Source organism: Oncorhynchus masou, chromosome 29, assembly GCF_036934945.1.
Source record: "Oncorhynchus masou masou isolate Uvic2021 chromosome 29, UVic_Omas_1.1, whole genome shotgun sequence".
In the NCBI taxonomy this organism is placed as follows: domain Eukaryota; kingdom Metazoa; phylum Chordata; class Actinopteri; order Salmoniformes; family Salmonidae; genus Oncorhynchus; species Oncorhynchus masou.
In genome coordinates this window covers 37,111,586-37,130,009 of record NC_088240.1, presented here as the reverse complement: position 1 = coordinate 37,130,009, position 18,424 = coordinate 37,111,586, and the positions used below count along the sequence as shown (strand labels likewise).

The 18,424-nt window shown below is 42.8% G+C and overlaps 1 protein-coding gene across 1 annotated transcript in view; it reads right to left on the bottom strand.

The window, feature by feature from the left end:
* The window catches only part of pde11a (phosphodiesterase 11a), a 57,161-nt gene that overhangs the window by 37,418 nt on the left and 1,319 nt on the right, over positions 1-18,424 (bottom strand). The window contains exons 2-6 of the mRNA XM_064944719.1: positions 17,513-17,671; positions 7,771-7,860; positions 6,958-7,098; positions 6,697-6,761; positions 4,720-4,852 (exon numbers count right to left, since the gene is read on the bottom strand). Coding sequence (XP_064800791.1) covers positions 4,720-4,852; positions 6,697-6,761; positions 6,958-7,098; positions 7,771-7,860; positions 17,513-17,671 — 588 coding nt within the window. The remainder of the gene's footprint in view (positions 1-4,719; positions 4,853-6,696; positions 6,762-6,957; positions 7,099-7,770; positions 7,861-17,512; positions 17,672-18,424) is intronic.

Below are 18,424 nucleotides of genomic sequence, written 5' to 3'. Positions count from 1 at the left end.
GTAACTCGGCCACTCATGTTCATTCACTGTCTTCTTGGTAAGCAACTCCAGTGTAGATTTGGCATTGTGTTTTAGGTTATTTTCCTGCTGGAAGGTGAATTAATCTCCCAGTGTTTGGTAGAAAACAGACTGAACCAGGTTTCCCTCTAGGTTCTTTGCCTGTGCTTAGTGCCATTCCGTTTCTTTTTTTTACCCTGAAAAACTTCCCAGTCCTTAAATATGACAAGCATAGCCATAACATGATGCAGCCATCACTATGCTTGAAAATATCTGGAGTGGTACTCAGCATTGTGTTGTAATGGATTTGCCACAAACATAATACTTTGTATTGAGGACAAAAAGTGAATTGCTTCGCCACATGTTTTGTGGTATTACTATAGTGCAAACAGAAAGCATGCTTTGGAATATTTGTATTCTGTACAAGCTTCCTTCTTTTCACTCTGTCAGTTAGATTAGAATTGTGGAGTAACTGCAATGTTGTTGATTCATCCTCAGTTTTCTCCTATCATAGCCATTATACTCTGTAACTGTATTAAAGTCACCATTGGCCTCATGGTGAAATCCCTGAGTGGTTTCCTTCCTCTCCGGCAACTGAGTTAGGAAGGACGTCTTTACCTTTGTATTGACTGGGTGTATTGATACACCATCTTATTTTTTTTTATCTACCAATAGGTACCCCTTCTTTGCAAGGTATTAGAAAACATCCCTGATGTTTGTGGTTGCATCTGTGTTTAACATTCACTGTTCGACTGAGAGACCTTACCGATAATTGTATGTGTGGGGTAAAGAGATGAGGTAGTCATTCAAAAATCATGTTAAACACTATTATTGTACACCGAGTGAGTCCATGCAACTTATTATGAGACTTGTTAAGCACATATTTACTCCTAAACCTATTTAGGCTTGCCATATTAAAGGGCTTGAATACTTGACTCGAGATATTTCAGCTTTAAATGTTGTATTAACTTGTAAAAATGTTGAAAAACATAATTACACTTTCACATTATGTGGTATTGTGTGTCAGTTCGGTTAGAATTGTGGAGTAACTACAATGTTGTTGATTCAATACCACGTGGTATTGTGTGTATGCTGTAACACAACAAGTGGAAAAAGTCAAGGGGTGTGAATACTTTCTGAAGGCACTGTAGAGAATGTAACGCATGCATTCTTTCAGCAGTATTTCAACTCTGCATAGGTACAAGGTTCACTATGGATCGGACATAATCATTTGCAATACAATCACAAAAACAGGGGCACCGTTGGTTGCATTTTATCTGCCATTATTATCACGTGAAGATCAACCGTTGAGATCGGAACTCAAACATCAGACAGAAAAGCCTCGGAGCCATATCAAACGGATATTATCATTTATAATTCATAATCATGTGACAGCGATCAAAGCTGTAGTATTGTTTGGGTCTTTTATGAGGCTTGCTTCTCCGATTTTAACCAATAAAAATAGCTGCTGAATGGTTTCGGTTATCATTCAAATACATACAGTAAATGTATATACTGTACAGTAAGCACCTAAACATGGTACATACAGTGCCTTCGGAAAGTATTCAGACCCCTTCACTTATTCCACATTTTGTTACGTTACAGCCTTATTCTAAAATGGATTAAATGGAGAGAACAAATCCTCAGCAATCTACACACAAATACCCAATAATGATAAAGCAAAAACAGGTTAACATTTTTTTTGCACATTTATTAAATATAAAAAACAGTAATACCTTATTTACATAGGTATTCAGACCCTTTGCTATGAGACTAGAAATTGAGCTCAGGTGCATACTGTTTCCATTGATCATCCTTGAGATGTTTCTATAACTTGATTGGAGTCCACCTGTGGTAAATTAAATTGGAAAGGCCACACCTGTCTATATAAGGTCACACAGTTGACAGTGCATGTCAGAGCAAAAACCATGGCATGAGGTAGAAGGAATTGTTCGTAGAGCAATCCGAGACAGGATTGTGTCGAGGCACAGATCTGGGGAGTACCAAAACATTTTTGCAGCATTGAAGGTCCCCAAGAACACAGTGGCCTCCATCATTCTTAAATGGAAGAAGTTTGGATTCACCAAGACCCTCCCTAGAGCTGGCTGCCAGGCCAAACTTAGCAATCAGGGGAGAAGGGCCTTGGTAAGGGAGGTGACCAAGAACCCGATGGTCACTCTGACAGAGCTCTAGAGTTTGTCTGTGAAGATGGGAGAACCTTCCAGAAGGACAACCATCTCTGCAGCACTCCGCCAGACAGAAGCCATTCCTCAGTAAAAGGCACATGATAGCCTGCTTGGAGTTTGCCATAAGGCACCTAAATGACTCTCAGACGACAAGAAACAAGATTCTCTGGACTGAATGCCAAGCGTCACATCTGGAGGAAACCTGGCACAATCCCTACGGTGAAGCACGGTGGTGGAAGCACAATGCTGTGGGGATGTTTTCAGCGGCAGGGACTGGGAGACTAGTTAGGATCGAGGCAAAGATGAACGGAGCAAAGTACAGAGAGATCCTTGATGATAACCTGCTCCAGAGTGCTCAGGACCTCAGACTGGGGCGAAGGTTCATTTTCCAATAGACCCTAAGCACACAGCCAAGACAAAACAGGAGTGGCTTCGGGACAGGTCTCTGAATGTCCTTGGGTGGCCCAGACAGAGTCTGGACTTGAACTCGATCGAACATCTCTGGAGAGACCTGAAAATAGCTGTGCAGCAACTCTCCCCATCCAACCTGACAGACCTTGAGAGGATCTGCAGAGAAGAATGGGAGAAACTCCCCAAATACAGGTGTGCCAAGCTTGTAGCATCATACCTGAGAATACCTCAAGGCTGTAATCGCTGCCAAAGGTCCTTCAATACAGCACTGAGTAAAGGGTCTGAATACTTATGTAATGTGATATATAGATTTGATATATATATATAAATTTGCAAAACATTTCTACAAAACTATTTTTGCTTTGTCATTATGTTGTGTGTAGATTGATGAGGGGAAAAAACAATAATCAATTTTAGAATAAGGCTGTAACCTAACAAAATGTGGAAAAAGTCAAAGGGTCTGAATACTTTCTGAAGGCACTGTATACAGTACAGTTGAAGTCGGAAGTTTACATACACCTTTGCCAAATACATTTAAACTCAGTTTTCACAATTCCTGACATTTAATCCTAGTAACAATTCCCTGTCTTTGGTCAGTTAGGATCACCACTTCATTTTAAGAATGTAAAATGTCAGAATAATAGTAGAGAGAATGATTTATTTCAGCTTTTATTTTGTTCATCACATTCCCAGTGTGTCAGAGGTTTACATACACTCGATTAGCATTTGGTAGCGTTCTGGGTAGCCTTCCACAAGCTTCCCACAATAGGTTAGGTGAATTTTGGCCCATTCCTCCTGACAGAGCTGATGTAACTGAGTCAGGTTTGTAGACCTCCTTGCTCGCACACGCTTTTTCAGTTCTGCCCACACATTTTCTATAGGATTGAGGTCAGGTCTTTGCGATGGCCACTCCAATACCTTGACTTTGTTGTCCTTAAGTCATGACCCCAAACTTTGGAAGTATGCTTGTGCTCATTGTCCATTTGGAAGACCCATTTGCGACCAAGCTTTAACTTCCTGACTGATGTCTTGAGATGTTGCTTCAATATATCCACATAATTTTCCATCCTCATGATGCCATCTATTTTGTGAAGTGCACCAGTCCCTCCTGCAGCAAAGCACCCCCACAACATGATGCTGCCACCACCGTACTTCACGGTTGGGATGGTGTTCTTCGGCTTGCAAGCCTCCCTCTTTTTCCTCCAAACCTAACAATGGTCATTATGGCCAAACAGTTCTATTTTTATTTCATCAGACCAGAGGACATTTCTCCAAAAAGTATGATCTTTGTCCCCATGTGCAGTTGCAAAACGTAGTCTGGCTTTTTTATGGCAGTTCTGGAGCAGTGGCTTCTTCCTTGCTGAGCGGCCTTGAAGGTTATGTCGATATAGGACTCGTTTTACTGTGGATATAGATACTTTTGTACCTTTCCTCCAGCATCTTCACAAGGTCCTTTGCTGTTGTTCTGGGATTGATTTGCACTTTTTGCACCAAGGTACATTAATCTCTAGGAGACAGAACGCGTCTCCTTCCTGAGCGGTATGACGGCTGCGTGGTCCCATGGTGTTTATACTTGCGTACTATTGTTTATACAGGTGAATGTGGTACCTTCAGGCATTTGGAAATTGCTCCCAAGGATGAACCAGACTTGTGGAGGTCTACAAGTTTTTCTGAGGTCGTGGCTGGTTTATTTTTATTTTCCCTTGATGTCAAGCAAAGAGGCACTGAGTTTGAAGGTAGTCCTTGAAATACATCCACAGGTACACCTCCAATTGATGCAAATTATGTCAATTAACCTATCAGAAGCTTCTAAAGCCATGATTTTCTGGAATTTTCCAAGCTGTTTAAAGACACAGTCAACTTAGTGTATGTAAACTTCTGACCCACTGGAATTGTGATACAGTGAATTATAAGTGAAATAATCTGTCTGTAAACAATTGTTGGAAAAATGACTTGTGTCATGCACAAAGTAGATGTCCTAACCGACTTGCTAAAACTATAGTTTGTTAACAAGAAATTTGTGGAGTGGTTGAAAAACGATTTTAAAATTACTCCAACCTAAGTGTATGTAAACTTCTGACTTCAACTGTATATTGTAATGTAGCTCTAGAGGAGATGATTTTACCTCTGCGTCAAACCGGGGATCCTGGTAGGCATCACTGATGTTGACGGGCAGACCAGTGGACGCTACCAACTCTGCTATACTGTTGTTGATGAGCCAATCAGAGTAGGAGGACTTCTCCATGCTGTCTTTAAAACTACAGGGACACCCGGACGTGGAGGGAAGAGAAGAGAGAAAGTTAAATATTTGGGTTGTTGTAATTATTGACATGCAGTGGAGAAGAGGAGAAGGACCATAGTCACATGCTTGTTCACTGAGAGGACCAATCTTCCATTGTGGGTCGGAACATGTTGTTCAACCGTTTGTTTGGTTGGTTTGGTCTTTGACCATCAATAACCGTCATCATTATCATCTTAGAAAAGGGATTAATTTTCACATCTCAAACTCAGGCACATGCACGTCCGCTGTTGTTGTTTCCCTTTTTACCATGATTTGTATTTAATGAATGTCTCATGGATATCAATAAGGCTTTCCAGCACCTTCTGAAGTAATGAAAAGTTAATTGTGGGATTGTCTTCCTCCCCAGTAGACGCCCACACTGCGGGAGAATTGACTCCTTCCTCGACACAGGCTTCGCATTCAGGTTAGGGTGCATCCATAGCATATTTCTCAGCTAGCACCTCCTGTGCCTTTCCCCTAATGACACCATACTGTACATACTTGTTTATTGACAAGGAACTTTAAAGATACACATAGAGACACTGTGTCCTCTGAAATCTCTCTGATATCTCCCCCATGTAGATGTAAAACCCACACACACGCAGCAGGGACTAAACCTCGTGTGATCACTTCTCTAGCTTCTTCTGCCTCCCGTTAGGTGCAGCCAGAGAACCAGCAAAGGAAGCACACAGTACCTCAAAATTATTCTCCCCAAGGGTATAGAATTTCCCAGGTGCTTTAAAAAGCCTACGCCTTTGACGTCAGATTTATTCACTTAATTAAACACATAAATCTTGCACAATCCCCTACGCAAAAATAACCTTTTGGAATAGCATCATAAACACATATTCCTTTGAACTTGGTGATCATTTCTGTTTACTTTATAACTTGGAATCAGGCTATGGTCATTTGTCTGCCATTATGGGAGAGCAGTGTGCACTTCACATGATAAGAGCAACACAAATCAAAGGTTATGCGTCTCCTGTCAGAAAAGGCTGAACTGGCCAGCCATGCAGCCTGACATTTCACTGATTACTATATCATTATGCTAAGATGCTTTTTTTAATTACTGCAGTAGTTATCATTGCAGCCTTGAAGTGGGCATGTCTGTTGTAGCCTGCACCGGACTTAGGATAATTTGTCATCCTTTTGGTGAGGGTTTTCCATCCATAAACAACCCACATTGTCTCCAGCCCCTCCACTTCCAGCCCTTCCCCTGCCTCGCGGGGGAGAGAAGCTCCAAACCCCAATTACGGAGGACTTCCGCCATATTTAATCTCCACATTTTCTTCCCTTTTTCGAAAGAAGTTCCACAGAGAAAATGAACAAACAGTTTTCACTGTTTGAGCTCAGAACTCGTCAGATGAGGTTCTGCACAGACTTCGCAGGTCCGCCGGCAGTGTATGTCTGCAGAGGCGGAGCTGCGATTCTTTGGCGAGAGCCTTGACATCAGGAGCAGAGGGAAATGGGAATATTTGTGTGACAGAATACGAGCTGCACTCACTACGCAGAAGCACACACGCAGCTCATGTGGAAAGAACTCCTGCTTTCAAAGGGCTGTCAACTGGACAGATTTGAATCTTTAAATCCGTAAATGTCACACAAACTCATTTGTCAAATGTGCATTTAAGTTGGCCAATTAGGCCACGGGTCTTTTGATGACTCTGATAAATATGAAGAGATTTTTTTACAGAGGAGATTCCGTATACAGTATGAGGTGGTGAAGTGTTCATATGTTAATCAGTACATCCAGACTGGACAGTGGATTTCTCCATGGGAATGAGTGGACTGTTGGGATGGACAACTGTGCACCAACTTCACCTGCTTTCTATGTCTGCACTGCATTTGGGGGACAGCAGTTCGAACGACTTGGTGAATTTCACCACCTGTGGGATGAAAAGAGAAAACACCACTGGTAGAATTGTTTCAAATGGAAATGTCCCTCCAGCATTTCCTCAGGTACTGAAGTAACAAACAGTTTGTCAAGTACAAAGCACAATACATCAGATAGATATTAATTCTGTATAGAGATCTAACCCTAGTCAGTGAGGAAAGATGGAGAGAGAGAGAATAAGAGCCTACCGGTGACTCAATGTCCTCCAGCAGTTGGACAGAGCAGCGCTCACACTTGAGCAGAGTCTGGGCGCGGTACATGATCTTCCTCACAATCTTCTCCAGGTCTGTCTGCTCCTCAAACAGGTCGTTGACCACCTCCAGGAGCGACTGCGGGTCAAAGGTCACAGCACAGACACACGGACATTACTGCTGCTATTAGTCAATGCATGTCTGGTCAACTAGACACTGCACAAGACATAAAATCACTTTTCAGACGCAACTAATAAATACTCAAAGCCATTTCAATGGAGATGTTTCACCTCACAGAGCTAGAATTATGATGGTTTCTAATACATAAGGGGACAGGATAATATCATATGCCACCGTTCCACAATAAAGTAGATCAGGCACTTTATCTAAAGCACTACCAACTCAATAAGACACAGCAGAGAGCATAAACCAGTGAGTAACGGTGGAGGATCTCTGTATCTCTCTCCCCTCTTCTCGCGGGTCTCTGTTCTCATTATGTTCTCCCCCATCAGAGATCAATGTGGGACAAGCATTAGAGCGTCTCTAGACGCCTCCTGTGAGATTTACACCCTGGACCCTCTCGGCACACTGCTGGTCCCTTCCACCTCCTCCCGCCCCCTCCTCCAACAGAGGTCCAGGCAGGGCTGTACATGGCTCCCTGATCCCTACTGCAGTGGCAGCAAGTGGGCTCATAAAGATCAATACCCAGCCTCACTAGTGTCAGCAATGGGGAGGAGGTGGGCTGCTCTATGGGGATGTAGACTCCAACCCCCAACCCTGCCTTGGCTTGTCCCTGCCTGCTTCCCTTACCCGACTCCTGTCATACTCTTTTCTGGAGGCAGCGAAGAGCTGTGCGTTGGAGATGGCGATCCCACAAAAGGGCAGGTACATCTGCAGCACCTGTGGAGACATCACATCAGACAGACAGTCAATAGGTTGGACATACAGACGCTGAGCTCAACACAGGAAAAAAGGGTTCACTGTTCAAAGGACGCCCGGCCTGACACTCAGTGACCAGCCAATAGATTCCGAGGAACCGTTACTGTTCAATACACCAATGTCAGGGGGGAAAGGTTCGTTGAAGATAGGACAGTCAATGTGAGAGCAATAAGCCATATGGTTGCTGAGTTCAAAGTCTTCCAAGTCAGAAGAATGATTGCCAGCTGCCCTATTAGGCTATGGCCACACAGAGACGCATGAACACGAATGGAATTGTATATTTATTCAGCTATTGTCCGTATTGTCCGTCAAAAGTTCAACTCATCGATTTTCGGATGAGCTTCAAATGTAAAAAGGCGGACATATTGTGCATTTATGGACAGACAATCATCTCTGTTGTCCTTTATCCGTCACCATATGACTGCCATTGAAAAACAATTGGCTTAATCTGTCATTTTCTGACCCAAAAAATATTGCCTTTATTAATATTGAGGCCAGTTTTACTCTATAGGGGAATGAAAATATGGCATAGCTGTGTGCACGGTTGTATTCTCATACCATCCCGGGGGGGAAACACACCTTTAAAATGGACCTAATAAAGAATGGCCTTTCATCAGTGTCATTTAATTGCCAAAACAAATAAATCAATCCAGTTTACATTTCCCCCGTTTGACTGAATGGTTTGACCCTTTGCCTCAAGGTGATAACATGAATTGCATAACAGATTTCATGTTCCACTCCACCTTTTCTTTCTTTCTGTATCACAAAACATGGGTCCACCTGCTTACAGGGCAGGCTAGATGATGTATGACTCTTGATGGCTGGGGGGTTCATTAGCGTGTTATGAAAATCTAATCAACGCTTGGCTGGCAGAAATCGAACGGCATTCCTTCTGTTGCTGCCATTCCAATATTCTCGACAATGCTCTGAGGCACATCCATGCACGCATAGCCAGCGACTGAGAAGGGGTGTGTGGTACTTTACAGTGTGCTGTGGAGATCGCCGTACTAATCAGATCTACGGTATCTGGGACAGAGTACGGGCAGGTCTATCTCACAGACCATGGGGCCTTACCTGAGAGACACTTACACCACTGCCCTGTGACGAAGGATCAAGAGCATTTAGAGTCCTTTGCTTCACATTGTTTAGTCAAATCACCTGTTTTTGGCTGCTGCTTATACCGCGTTAACCAACAACGTCCAACGAATGCACTTAGGTTTCAGACCCCTAAGAACAATGGGGAGTTACTCAGCTGTTACCGGTGGTACGTCAGATACTGTTACACAGATCCTCTTGTCCGCCAGCTCTCTTTACACTGAGGAAAGCTGATGTTTCACTGTCGGAAACAGCCGGTGCTATTCGGGATGCTTGGGACGTCCCTACCTCCTAAACCCTAACCTTAAACCCTACCCTTACCCATAATCCTTACCTAACCCTAACCTTAACCATTGTAAATGTCAATTTCAATGTCCCAAGGAGCATGGACCATCGTGAGATCTGCGGGCATGTCAGAAGATCCTCAGAGGGAGAAATCGTGGCTCTTCTCACTACCGACAACTCCAGCCTAAGACAGACAACCCATTGCCAAGTTTGGGACAACTGTGTCCATCTATGATGCTGGCAATGGTTTTATTCTACACATTTCCCTTTAGGACTAAGCAGCTTACCATCTCTATCAATCACCTCGCCTCTGCATCTCCCGCCGGTCACTAGCTTACCACATACATTCACTCTCATGCTTCCTAGGGTGACTCTGCAGCCTACACAGCATTCACTATACACACACATACACGTCATAACGCATAGAGCACGTTCACATTCAGAACATAAGGGGAAAGACAGCAACGCTATATACAGCATATACACCTGTACATCCACTAAAGCTATTGAATGATTTAATAATGATTTTCCAGAGCGGCTGTCCAGCGTCCAGCAAGATCTCATTAATTACAGACAAGACTTTGGGGACCCCGCTATGGATCTGCCTGTATAAGTAACGGGAAGAGGAGAGGGACACACACGCTCAAGTAAAGCATAGGTTGCAGCAGGTCCATTATACTACAAGGCTGCATTACAAATAAGAGGCTTCAGCCCATAGAGGCCAGAGGGCTGACCAGTAAAGGTGTGGTTTAATAATGAAACTGACTAAGGCCTTGGGGACCCACTACTAATGTAGGGGAAGCCAAGAGGACGTGACGGCGTTGCAGTAGGCTGCTGTACACCTAAGCCTGGCTCTTAATTATTTTGTTAGCTACACAAGCTGTTTACAGTAGCTAGTTGAGCTAGCTAAGGATTGTATTCAATCTATTCAGAGATGTTATGCCATTCAGCCCATTGTTGCTGTGCCAAGAGTCTTGCCGTGTTGCGTCTATTCTCCCCCTGCGTACAGCAGTAAGTCTCCCGTTTCCCTCTGATGTCACTAGGGTTCTCTCTAACTTGCGTCAGCAGTGCATGTAGCACTTTCCAAATGCATTTAGCTGTGATTGCTCTTTATGGAGGTGGCATCAATTATTGATGTAAGAGGAATCCACACTGAGACAAATTCTCACCATGCAGCTGGCTCTTATTATTCAATTTGACCATGAATAATTCCAGACACTTCACAGATCAGGTGAAGATGAATGATCTAGTTTCCTGTGGGTCTTGTGCGTGGCTGTGGAAGCTATCAGGGCGGGTTCACAACCTTTTATATGCCTTTATTGACTGCGGAGCTACGTTTTCACAGAACACTTTAACAGCACTGAGTGGCTCTAACTTCATGCAGACCACTACTGATTGGGTAAAACAAGCCTTCTAATGCCACCACATGATGTCGAACGGTGCTGATTAACTGAAGACGATGTAGGGCGATGAAACAACTGAAGCCATTCCTTTTCAATGGAAGATAAGCAAAATGGGCGGGGGACCGTTTGGTCAATGCGACCATTGGTGAGGGAGCGTGAAAAAAGCAGGACCTAAGTTGGGGAAAGCCAGAGATACTGTATATAATGACAAGATGGTCTAGTCTCCAGCCTAACAATGGGAGTTGTTGTCACAAAGGCTGGAAGGCAGCTGATCTGCTTAACGCTGTATTCACATTTTAATGGGAGTGGACCCTCTCGCTTCACCTCTTCCTCTCTCAGCTTTCCCCAACTTAGTTAACATGTTCGGCCTGTTTGAATTCTGTTTAAAGTATGAAGATCTTTTATATTGACTAGTAACTAATTATTAATTTATAAATACAATCAAATTCTACCACTTACATGATTGTAAACAATTCAAGATGAACCAATGTTGTAGAGAGTACATAAAAAAAAGAAAAAGGCATTTAAAAAAAACACATTGCATTGAAACAACAGTAAGTGTTGCATCAGCGCAATAATGTCAAGTTAGGTTATGTGTGAAAAGACTTTGAACTACAATATATTACTCCTGCGACATATTCTCTAGAAGTGCTTTGGCTATAAAGTGCTCTGGTTCTTTATGGAGCTTAATTCCAGTAGAGGATTGAGAGCCTTTAAATCGCGGTGACTATTATGGTGTCCTTGTGTTCTGCAGACTACAGTTCCATCTGCAAGCTTAGAAATGGTGCGGACTTGAACAAAATTGGAGGACAGGGGTATGTGGACTCCAAACACAGCTTTCTCAATGGTACGACATGTAGTGTGACTTGACATGATCAAAAACACAGACATATTTTGTCACATTAATAACTGCGAGTTATTGTAATGTACGCCCTGTGTCATCCATCTCTAGATCAATATTCAACACACTGTGTTACTACAGTATTACCACTAAAAATATTTCTCCCAAATTCACATTTGAGATGTTAATGAGACCTTCAACATTTGTAGAGTTTTTACAAACCTCATGCCAAACAGCTAACCTTGAAGATCACACTGCAGTGATCCCTGAATCAGAGAAAATCCCCCCATGGGTAACAGGGTGAATCAGCAGCAGAGGAAGAGGGCATTTGATGAAAGGTTACAGGCCCAGTCCTCCATAATGATCATCACTTCAAGCCCAAATTGGCACTAATTACTCTGATTTGCTCCAAGGGTCTGGCCTTATCGGGAGCGAGCTACACTACATAATTTCAACATCAGTTCAACATGAGTGCAGCCAATCAAAAGAGCCAAGCACCATTTCCTGCTCTGTGTCACTGAGGGCTGTCCAACGAAGCATGTTCGGTCGAGCTCATAAAGAATGATAGAGGCCTCTCGTGGCCAAAAGGCCATTTTAGCACGGGAAGCGCCATTAAGAGTTTCCACCATGCCTCCGACATTTTAAATTAGTCAAAGTAGACAACTGGGGGGATTCCTATGGGTGGTAGCCTCACTGGCGATGCCCATGCTGTCACTGACATTATAATAGCAAAGATAGAAAGATGAGTCTTCTATCTATCTCTATGGTCGAGCTTCACCGCCCAGCCTTCTTGACAGCTGTCAGCCAGGGGAACGAGTCAGCACTGCGCGCCTCACATGATGTTAGCCCATGTGCAATCTCTCTCTAGCTCATACTGTTATCCCCATTTGCTTCAAGATATCCTGTGCCCAAGAAAGGGAAAGTAACTGAACTGAATGACTACTTGACCTGTAGCACTCATTTCCGTCATCATGATATGCTTTCAGAGGCTAGTTATAAACCACATCACCTCCTCCCAACGTACCATTGGGTGCACACTGCCAGGCCTCCAGGACACCTACAACACCAGGTGTCGCAGGCAGGCCAAGAAGATCATCAGGGACCTCTGCCACATCATGCTGAATAGCCACCACCATTGAGCAAGTAGAGGAAGATAAAGTCCTACGTAATGACATTAGATGGTCAATTATCATGGGTAATTCATATCGACAAAGTTGTTGTGAAGATGAGGAGGGGTATGTCTGTTAGAAAAAGATGTTCTGTGTTTATGTCGCAAAAACCAAATGTACTCGGTTTTCGGGCTCTGGTCTTGTCCCATCTTGATTAGTGTCTGGCTTAGAACAGAGCAGCACACCTTGCCCTTAACTGCATATACAGAACTAACATCAGCAACATGCCTGCCAGTCTTTCCTGGTTGAGGGTTGACGAGAAAGTAACTGCTTCTCCAAGCTTTAATGAGAAATAATATTGTGACGAAAATTCCAGATTGTCTGCATAATCAAATAACATTAATCCCAGACACCCATACATACAGTACATAACATGCCACCAGGGGTCTCTTCACAGTCCCCAAGTTCAAACCAAATTCACGACGGCGCACAGTTTTATACAGAGCCATGATCTCATGGAACTCCCTTCCATCTCCAATTTTTCAATTTGTGTGTCTGTCCTTGTGTGTCTGTCAGTGTTTCGTTACTTGTTGTGTTTTGTGTTTTTTTTGTGGACCCTTAGGAAGATTAGCTACTGCTTCTGAAAAAGCTAATGGGGATACAGGTAAAGAAATAAACAAATGTCTCAGCATCATTCTAGTAGGCCATGTCTCAACGCCCAAACACTAGCAATATCCTGGTAAGACTGATGACACGGTTACCGGACAGGCTCAATAATTTCATTGGGGTCTTTAATTTACATTTCCTTTATCCAGGGCAGGGGGCAGGGGACAGGAGAGGAGAAGTTGTGTGGTGACCGTACAGGCATGCAACCCAGCCCCCAACAATGTACACCCTCCCCACTGTGGTACATAGACATAATAAGGCTCCCACTCCAACGTGATCAGCATTGAACCCATGGTAAACTATCAGCTGTATTGGTCAGCGATATAGGACTTTACTGTCTGATTTACTGTCTTATTATCGCCTCACTTAATCTCAGTTATCATACCATCCGGGAGTCTATTACAGCAATGTGTGAGGTGTGATTATAGTTAATTGTACTTGAATACCAAATTGAAAATGGCTAATCATCGGCCATACATATTGGTCTTTTGCTCCAGAAAGAGAGAAAGAGACAATGCTGGTAACCTCAGTCCAGGATTGTATTTATTTACGTTTTTTCAAATCTTCATTTTGTAACATTTCAGATGGGGACTTGGCTCCAATGAGACATGGTGTTCCCTCATCCTTCTCTACAAATGTACAGTGGTGAAATTGAGCGAAAGTGGATGTTACAGTATTACAGTAACTCAATTGGACAGGGAACGTGGCAGAGCCATGCCAAAAACTTGAGAATGTGGGAACAGGTGTTGTTTGGCTGCCAATACCATTTCAGTTGTTGCAGCTCAGTCACCTGACAGGTGTATAAACAGGTATACAGTCAACACACTTTTCGACAGACAGGGGAGCGCAATTTAGCAGTGTTCAATTAGCTCATTTTACACAATAAGATTTGAAATGATCTTTAAAACAGTAATATTATAGTATAGTATCAAGCAAAACTAAATAATAATTCAAGGACCAGACACTGCACCATGGGGTCAAGTTATTTGCGTCTGAGAAAGTCTATCGGTGTATTTATCCAATAAAGATAATGAGGAAATACAATTATGCATAAATTATCCAAGCTTTCCAAAGTACTCTAATCCTGTAGGGTATCAACATAACACAATTTACAGAGCGTGGCATTTGAGAACAAAGACATAAAATATGTTTAGCTACGGTAATATATTAAATGATCGTGCAGTGTGTTGGTGATAAGCACTTATTTACAACAACAGATTGGGAGGGGGGTCTACACAAAATTAAACATGTGCAGCAAAAATGGATAGTCTGTTTGAAAGGGTGCACTTCATAAATGTAATTCTACAAAAGGTCTTTCAATTGAAGCATTACTGCATTGTAGCATGCAGCTTCTGCCGTTCTCAAAGGCCAACATAGGATTTCATTACTAATTCAGTTGTAACCATCCCGTGCATTGGCGTGATGCTAATGCAATGTGAAACGTGCTGAAAACACAGTGAAGAGACTGTGTTAGTCCCTGTGTTAGTCCCTCCACCCATTATACACAGTGGGACAACTCTAAACCTTTAATAAGTGCATTCTACCTACCATAACATATCCGAAAGGGTTTCATTTTTATTTTCAAAGAGTCCTCTGCCTTTAGCTTTACGCAGTTGTTGTTTTTCGGGAAGAATGCAAGGCTAAGAGACGCACTGATGAAGGAAGACAACATGTGCCTTGGAAATCTACCCTGCACAACTGTGAGCCACGTCACAGGGCTGCCTGCCTCTGCCTGGCCGTGGAAGGGTTTGAAGTGCGTAAGTACCGAGCAGCAGTGCAGACTCGTTATGCCTCTAGCTGAGACTGGCTAGCGAGCTAAATGAATAACTGTGCCAAATAACAGCTCATTAGAAATCCGCAGATCCCATCAGGAAGATCAATGTGAGACGCCAGCATCCTTCCTACCTCACTGGATCTACCTTATTATGTTTTCCCTTCGCGCAAAGACGATTGTGTCTTTGTCTTGGGTGCAAATGTCAACTCAGCTCATCTGCGTACAGCATGAGTCAATTCAGAATGGAAGACATGTCAGTAAAACTCACTAACCATTGTGTGTCTCCACTGACAGCTTACTGCTTACTGTACGACCCCAGTGTTTAGTCACTTTGGCTAATACATACCTATTAATGTGGTGGCAAGTAGTCAAAGTTTCTTGTAATTCCATTGTAAAATGTCATCTAGTACTAGAAGACAGGGTAGTTGCAAGCGCCTCTGTGAACGTTTCAATTCTACACTGAATGTAATTGGTATTTGGATTACTTCACTGTGACAGAGTCAATAAACACTACAAACTGGGTGTCTTCTATTTATAAACAACATCCATAAATGTTTCTTACGGCGGTCCAAGATGATGAAAGACAGAGTTTCTACCTTTGAGTAGAAGCATGGCAGGTTCAGCCCCCGTTTCAGGGGGTTCATTGTTAGAAAGATAAATGATGGGGAAAGCCAATTAGTTTTGCTCGCAGACATTAATGCTTAGGTAATTATAAAGTACACGACCAATCAGTCTCCACTGCTTTACAACGTGGACAGACAGCCATAAGAAAGACACCATTTCCCCTGCACCTTTGCAAGCCTTGCAAACCCCACAGCTATAGACCCGTATCCCTGAAAAACATTTGCCACTTGTGCTCTAATACAGGACAATGATAATGTTACCTAACCGATGTGAACCCTCAGTTTGGACTACAACACTCTTATCTTTGCCTGAAATGCACAGGTCAGTGTTTTGTAAACACATAATAATGATATATCTTCCCCCTGGCCTTATCTCTCATTTAGTCGTTACCAACGGAATGAGAGCAGCTTAATTAAGAATGGCTTAGATGGATTTCGTGTATTTCTTTCTATCCATTTCATGTGATTCTCAGACGAGAAATCGTCAATGGTCTCTATAAGTGGTCTTCATAATACGGTCCACATATCACTCTGTGTTCTGCCTCAGCGACTTCATTGTTTCTGGGATGTGGGCTGTTCCAGAGACGATGGAGGCATGCCTTTTTACACATGAGGTACAACAGACGTCTATATCTGACATGTCAGGACCATTACATGTGTGGACTCTCTCAGAACGAGGGGACAATTGAAGGCTGGAACGTGCGACAGATGAAAGGGGAGAAACAGAGACCTACGCTGAGAAATTCAGCACAAGCAATTGGCATTCGCCTAACACTCCTGTTAACGTCGCTCAAAGCGGGAATATTTTGAGTTGTTCAATGGTAATGAAATAGTTGAGTGTTGTTACTAGTGTAACAACAGTGTCACTACAGAGGCATAACATGTTATAAAGTATTACCTATCAAACAATCAAACTGCAAAAAATGTATTGCCTTGAAATGGAAATCTGAAGTAGTTGTATCCCACTGGAGAAAATGACTTACTGGTTGAGGAAGTCAGACATTTTACAGAGTTTGGCAACCCTTTATTGATTTTATGGAGAATCTCCCCTAACATCACATTGTTTCCATCTAATCCACAGGTAATTTTGCACACTCAATGTACAATATGTAGCCGACTTCAGGTGACCATATGATCTAATTAAGCATTAAGAACCGAGGAGGTGTGGTATATGGCCAATATACCACGGCTAAGGGCTGTTCTTCAACACAACACAACGCGGAGTGCCTGGATACAGAACTCCAGCCGTGGTATATTGGCCATATACCACAAACCAATGAGGTTTGCTGTTATAAACTGGTTACCAATGTAACTAGAACAGTAAAAATAAACGTTTAGTCATATTTATTTATTATTTAACCAGGCAAGTCAGTTAAGAACAAATTCTTATTTACAATGAAGGCCTACCCTGGCCAAACCCGGACGACACTGGGCCAGTTGTGCACCGCCCTATGGGACTCTCAATCACGGCCGGATGTGATACAGCCTGGATTCGAACCAGGGACTGTAGTGACACCTCTTGCACTGAGATGCAGTGCCTTAGACCGCTGCGCCACTCGGGAACCCATTCCCTGGTATACGGTCTGATATACAATGGCTTTCAACCAATCAGCATTCAGGGCTTGAACCACCCAGTTTATAATGTTTCTTAATCATTTTTTATTTTATTTATTTTTTAGTCTGTTAGTTGTCTTGTAAAGAGGCTATTGTCACTTTGTTATATTGTTGTTTGTTGTCTAATGTCTTTTCATTTCTGTTTTGAATGTTGTTCTTGATTGGAAAATTAAATTAAAAAATAACAGTCAAATTGCAGTTACCTTCTCATCGTCTTCAGTGAAGAGAGCCCCTCCTGGACTCTTGTTGATGGCCTGGGCTACTCCAATGATCTCCCCATCACTGTTGTGAATGGGCATACAGAGGAGGGACTTGGTCTTGTATCCTGACAGCTTGTCAATCTCATCACTGAAACGACGGTCCTACAATCCATGGAAGATGGAAAGACATAAGCGCACATGACAAGTATTAGTAAATTAGTGTTATAAGGCACATCACTTCCTGTGAGATCCCGTGATCAGGCCCTAACTCATTGTGGAATGATGACATTGTGTTGCATGCAAAAATGCTGTGGGAAAAAATGGTCTTCAACCATGAATGGATATGTCAACCTAAGCACCCTGCCTGACTATAACATTAATATGGTTTTGTGTTTGATTAGCAATTCTTCAAGTGCGATTGAAAGCAATATAGTTTGGCTTGGCACTACCACACTAACTTCAGGAACGTATATGCATGAGTTGTGCATTCAATGCCTGCAGACCGGATTGTAAATCAATTGATCAAGACTACTTCAACTAAGATCAGCGTTAGGTCCTGGGGCCACTGGGGAGTCAGCTTGGCAATAGTCCACATCCTCCCTGGTGGCTGGTGCAACATCACATCACCACGGAAGTACAAACATGCACTTCTCAATTTCATTTCATTTCAGTAGGTTTTCTTTACTTCATGTGGTGAGATCAATTTTCTGTTGATTAATCAAGAGTCATCGGTCATCATAGGCTTGTGTGTATGGTGATAGATGAGGTAAGGATGCAAATTAATCAATTATTTTTCTGATGCAAATGCAAAGCTGTGTGTTGATGTGCCACATGATCTCATCTGTTGCACACAGACAAACAAACACAAAGGTGGGAGTGCTCTCTCTCTCTCACACACACACACACACACACACA